The 6,146-nt window shown below is 48.0% G+C and overlaps 1 protein-coding gene across 1 annotated transcript; it reads right to left on the reverse strand.

Annotated features, from left to right (window-relative positions):
* Positions 1-2,200: 2,200 nt before the first annotated feature.
* On the reverse strand, positions 2,201-3,140 carry LOC124706424 (transcription factor WRKY45-2-like). Its single transcript, XM_047238088.1, has one exon. The coding sequence runs from the start codon at positions 3,138-3,140 to the stop codon at positions 2,214-2,216; it is 927 nt and encodes a 308-aa protein (XP_047094044.1). The 3' UTR covers positions 2,201-2,213.
* Positions 3,141-6,146: the final 3,006 nt, after the last annotated feature.

Genomic DNA, 6,146 nt, shown 5'->3' on the forward strand with positions numbered 1-6,146 from the left:
ATTAAGCTACATGATTATGCCATGATCCCAAATGAATCACTAAACATGTACCGTTTCTTTTTTCCTTTACGTCACCGAGGTTTCGCGGTAGCACACCGTTCTCCACTCATCCCACCTCTTCCCTTGATGGATCCGAATGATATGGGTACTGCAGATAATCGAAACGAGGAAAAAAGACAAGGATACAAGATTGCAAAACTCATATTCAATCCTTACACATATAATAAGATTAGATGCACATAAACGTTGCAAGGATTCACCCCAACCCGCAGCCCATGAGGACTACTCACACATGATATCAACATCAATAACAAAGATAGAAATCATTGTTGCAAATACTTGGATTGAAATCACAATATTCTTACAATGATCGCCGAGTTATGAAGGAGATCTCTATTACAATGGTGATGGCTATGGCTATGGAGGAGATTGGAGATGGAATTGATGAACTATGGTGGTGGATCTCCTTACGTGTGGTGCAGATGGATCTGGTGGATGGAGGCTCTATTTGACGACGAATGGCTCTCTTTTTGGCGTCGGTTCCTTCACGAAACTTATAGGTTTTGACCTCAGGAAGGCTGTGGCACATGGTATAGGCGGACGGTACGGGTGGGGCTTGCCCGTATCGATGCCCGTTAAAGTCCCTAGAACCGCCTCTTCGAGCGTAGTCAACTTTGTCGTACTCTCGACGCGATTTTCTTCGATAATTGCGGGTCCATTTGCCATTATGACGTGATTTCCTGCATATCATTCAAAATAGAAGATATTGCACATCTTTGCATTAATTAGTCATTAGTGGCAAGTTGAGTAGTAAACTTAATCAATTTCTTGACTTAGCTAAGGGTTTAAACGTGAGAAAAAGTGGCGTATTTAACAGCTTTCACTAGGTATCCGATGAAAATGAATTAGAGGCTAAAATCGCCGAGATTGTATTAAAACTAGGGTTTGCAACAACATGTGATGTTACAAGAGTTTTGATGCCCTTCCCGATGGCTCATTCTAGCCCTTATATAGTGGGCTAGGTCCCGGAGTCCACATCTGGGTCGGTTACAATGATCTATGTTAGTTTACCCAATATGACTAATACTTGCCTATTTTCGTATAGTTTCTATTCTTGGACTATCCTTGGGCTTCATGGGCCTCGTATGCTCCTTCTTGAATCCGTACAAGGGTTGTCCATATCGAGTACCCAATATGGTATACCCATGTCACTTGCAGACATCAAGGGCAGTCGAAACAATATCCAGAGACGATCAAGGTTTTTTCAAGGGACCTTCGATGATAGTCTATAAGAGTTTAATAAACTCCAAGGTTTAAGAAGCATATGCTTGTACTGTAGTTTCTCTCTCTTTCACCCGGTTTTATGTGCTATTCATGTACAACTAAGAAAAAAGAGCGTGCAGCTGCACACGTACATATGTGCAATTGAACACCCTTATGTAATTTTCATTTGCACGGAACACGATACAAATCTAGCGGTTCTAGAGTCGTCGTATAACTAACTTAATTCTCGGTAAATCTAGAACTAGCAAAAAAATCGGTATGTACCATTCCTCCGCTAAAAGAAAACCCTGCTCTGTTTAATTTAAATGGCCAAGTTGATCCCTCCTCCTCACCTAACGTTGCTTTTTCTACTGTATTATGTCTTCACGCAAAGCATCAACATGTGTATGGTTTAAACCACGCCTTCCTCATAGTCATATATATAGACTAAATATATCGGTGCTTATTGGTCATGGGTTGCACCGAGAGGTTATTGATGTGAACATTTACATATTATACCGGCCATCTTAGCCTTTCCTCCCAAAAAAATTAATACACCTTCTAAAGTACATTCTGTATTCTTTTGTATTGCTATATTCATAGTCTATAGGTCTGTCACAGTGACACACCTACCTTAAATTTATCAGTAAATATTATACTTCATCGTCGTGAGATAAGCACAGATTATCCCTGCAAGGCTGTAGGCAGGCGTGCAGCTGGCCCGGAAGCTCGCACAAAAACTAACACAGTACTATTTAGTATTGTCAACTTGGCGTATGCATGATCTAGACAGTAGAAAACTAGAAATATATAGAATCACACTCACTTTCACCGTTTCACGCCCGTGTTCACCGCAACAAATTAATAACATAGAAATCACCACACCCATCGCAAAATTACACCTGCCATTTGCAATCTATGATCTATCAACTATGAAGCGCGCGGAGTAATTAATCCACGCGCGCACCGCACGATTGGTACAGAGCAAGGTCGTCGGAGTTGATGAACTCGCTAATGAAATCGAAGGAGCTCTCGCCGAAGAAATCCCAGTCCGAGCAAGCGGCCAGGGGGTCCCAAACAGGGGAGGAGCTAGAACCGTCGGCCGACGAGCTAGGCTCCGCCACCGTCTGTAAGTCTGACGACGCTGGCTCGACCTTGGTCTCCATCACCCGGAGTTCCTCCTCCCCTCCTTCCTCCAGCGAGCACACGCCTTGCGACGAGCGTGAGGTCTCATTCTGGACATCGGAGGAGGAGGACGGCGAGGAAAGCCACGGCGAAGAGCCGCTGCTTGCGGGAGCAGAGCCGAAGTTGATGACGAACTGATGCTTCTCCCCAAGGTCATTGACCTCGGAGGCTGCGGCGGCGGCGACGTCCGTGCAGCAGGTGTGGTGGCCGAAGTAGGTGATGACGTAGAGGGAAGGGTCGTCCTCCGACATCTGGACCTGCCTCGTCGCCTTGCAGCCGCTGTCGTCCTTGTAGGTGCACCTGAAGTAGAGCCTCGGGTGCTTGCTGTTGAGGATCTCCTTCTGCCCGTACTTCCTCCAGATGAACCCGTCCTCCGACGTCCACTTCTTCTCGACCCTCATCGCCGCCGCCTCTCCGCCGTCCGCGCGCGTCCTTTTGCTCGACCTCGTCCGCGCGGCTGCGCCGGACTTGCGCTTCCTGCCGCCGGCACCGTCGTCGGCCACTTCACCGTGGTGGAGCGCGGCGAGGGCGCGGTCGCAGCAGCGGAGGATCTCCGCGGCGAGCTCCTGGACCTCCCCGTGCTCCTGGGGAGACGCACCTCGGAGAAGAGCCTCGAGGGCGGCCGCGGACTCCCGGCCCTGCACCATCAGCTTGGAAAGCGAGCAAGCAGCTGGACTGAAGAGCGCTGCCATGTCCTCTCCTCTATGGCTGAGCTTGCTCTGTGTCTGTGGTATATTGTCTCTAGCTAGCTAGCCTGTTGATCTAAGCTTTTTTGCCTGTGGCAGTCCAGATGGAAAGGTAGTGCATTTATACTCTCGGCCGAGCTTGGAGCCTTGGATTGGATCCATCTGAGTACAGTACCTTGGATAGGTGACAGCTGCTAGCGACGACCGAAGAGCTAGCACATGCCAAAGGTGATTAAGCTCGATTGAGAGTGAGGCTAACCAAACAATTCTATTTACCCACGTGCCCGTTTCGAATACCTACGCGCGCGGGGGCCATGGCTTTGATCATCTACCGCGTCTAATGGCGCGTCGCTCAGCTAAATTAACCCGAGTCGTTGTAGGGGACCAACCGGGCCATTCACACCTACACACTGCACGACCATAATAATACATGATACAAATTGCATTCGGAATGATTACTATACAGAATACACAGTTGTACAGGACGCACTTTGCTCCCTTGAGCCGTATGCACCGATCGGTGGGGCCTGCTCCTTTTCGAAAAAACGAACTCCACCACCACACATGTCACTGGCTCAACCCTCGTTGCAGCGGGATGACTGTGGGCAAGTAGATGTCGTCTCCTAACGATGAGCAGGTGCGAGCATTGAGTCCGTGAGGTGGCATGAGTAGCGCGAGACTATGATGCGGCGGCTACTGTGCAAGTACATGAGGTGATGCAAAGGCTTCTCCCCGATGTTGGTTCATAGGCTGATGCAACTGGTCAATGGAGGATAGACTGCGATCAACGTTAACAGAGAAGTTGGGACCTTCTTACGTAACGCTCGAGGTGTCCGTCAGGGCGGCCCCCTCTCCCCCATCCTCTTTGACGTCATGGTGGATGGGTTGGCAGCTATCCTGACGAAGGCTAGGGCGGTTGGCTATCTCTAGGGTTTTGTACCACATCTCATCCCAGGGGGGCGACTCGTCTGAAATACGCGGATGACACGATGATCATGATTGAACCCTCGGGTGGGCCTGGGAATCGCAAACCTAAAGCTCCTGCTCCTTTGCTTCGAGAATAGTCGGGCCTGAAGATAAGCTTCGACAAAAGTGAGGTGGTGGTGACAGGGGTCACTGCAACGGAGCGGCAAAGGGTCGCTAACTTGCTCAACTGTAAATTAGGAAACTTCCCAATCAAATATCTGGGGCTTCCGATTAGTGACATGCCACTGAGGGTAGTGGACTGGGACTTTCTTCCAGATAAAGTGGGTCATAGGGTTGACCCATTGATACGTCCAAAACGTATCTACTTTCCCGAACACTTTTGCTATTGTTTTGCCTCTAATTTGTGCATTTTGGATACAACTAACACGGACTAACGCTGTTTTCAGCAGAATTGCTCTGGTGTCTCGTTTTTGTGCAGTAAATCCAACTTTCGGGAAAATCCCCGGAATTAATGCCCAAGGGCTTATTTTTCCGAGAAGATTCACGGAGCCAGAAGGACAAGCCAGGGGGGCCCACGGCCCCCACACCATGGGCCGGCGCGGCCTAGGAGGGGGGCGCGCCGCCCTATGGTGAGGCCCCCTCGGCCAGCCTTCGACGCCCCCTTTTGGACTACTTAACGTCTTCGACCTAAAAACGCACGGGGGTTAGACGAAATCGCCAGAAGACATCCAGAACACCGCCGCCATCGCGAAACTCCGTCTCGGGACCAGAAACTCCGTTCTGGCACTCCGCCGGGACGGGGAATTGGAGGAGATCATCGCCATCATCACCACCGCCATGTTTCCCCCATCCATGTGTGAGTAATTCCTCCGTTGTAGGCTGAAGGGGATGGTAGGGATTGGATGAGATTGGTCATGTAATAGCATAAGATTGTTAGGGCATAGTGCCTAGTGTCCGTAATTGGTACATTTATGATATTGTTGCAACTTGTTATGCTTAATGCTTGTCACTAGGGCCCGAGTGCCATGATCTCAGATCTGAACATGTTATCAATTCATGATGATATTCATTGCTTTATGATCTTACCTGCAAGTTGTATACACGTCATCGTTGTCCGGAACCCGAGGCCCCAAAGTGACGAAATTGGGACAACCGAAGGGGAAGGCGGTGATATGAGGATCACATGTGTTCACGGAGTGTTAATTCTTTGCTCCGGTGCTCTATTAAAAGGAGTACCTTAATTTCTAGTAGATTCCCTAGAGGCCCGGCTGCCACCGGCTGGTAGGACAAAAGATGTTGTGCAAGTTTCTCATTGCGAGCACGTACGACTAAATATGGAACACATGCCTATTGATTGATTAGTACTTGGATACCGTTTTATTATTATCTGCAAATGCCCTACCTTGATTGTTACATGAGTTTCTCTCATCCATGCAACGCCCGTTCATCCATCCCTGTAACTACAATATTTTAATCATGTTGTTTACTATAATCACTACTGCTGTCTTTGTTACACTGCTGCTGATATTTCACTACTGCTACTGCTATAAAACTGTTACTACTGATAAACTCTTGCGAGCAAGTCTGTTTCCAGTGCGACTGAATTGACAACTCCGCTGTTAAGGCTTGCAAATATTCTTTGGCTCCCCTTGTGTCGAATCAATAAATTGGGTTTTACTTCCCGCGAAGACTGTTGCGATCCCCTATACTTGTGGGTCATCAAGACTATTTTCTGGCTCCGTTGCCGGGGAGCATAGCTTTATTTGCAAGTTCACTTGGATTGATATTGTTCGCTGCAAATTCTCCATCATGGGTAAACCTCGCGATACTAAAGTCGCCATATTACCATCCACTACAAGAAAAGGTACAACTCGAGTATCTCTCGTTGCTCTTGATTCACCATCTGTGATAGATAAACTTGTTTCACCACCACAAGATTCACATGCTGGTACTTCTGCTAGATCTGAAAGTTCCTCTTATAATTTTGATGATGCTTCTGCTCTGCTTGATAATGATGGTTTGTTAGGATCTTTTCTAGATGCTACAATTGCTAGGTCTAGACAAATTGAAAGTACTAAAACTCCT

This window comes from Lolium rigidum, chromosome 4, assembly GCF_022539505.1.
Source record: "Lolium rigidum isolate FL_2022 chromosome 4, APGP_CSIRO_Lrig_0.1, whole genome shotgun sequence".
Classification (NCBI taxonomy): Eukaryota; Viridiplantae; Streptophyta; class Magnoliopsida; order Poales; family Poaceae; genus Lolium; species Lolium rigidum.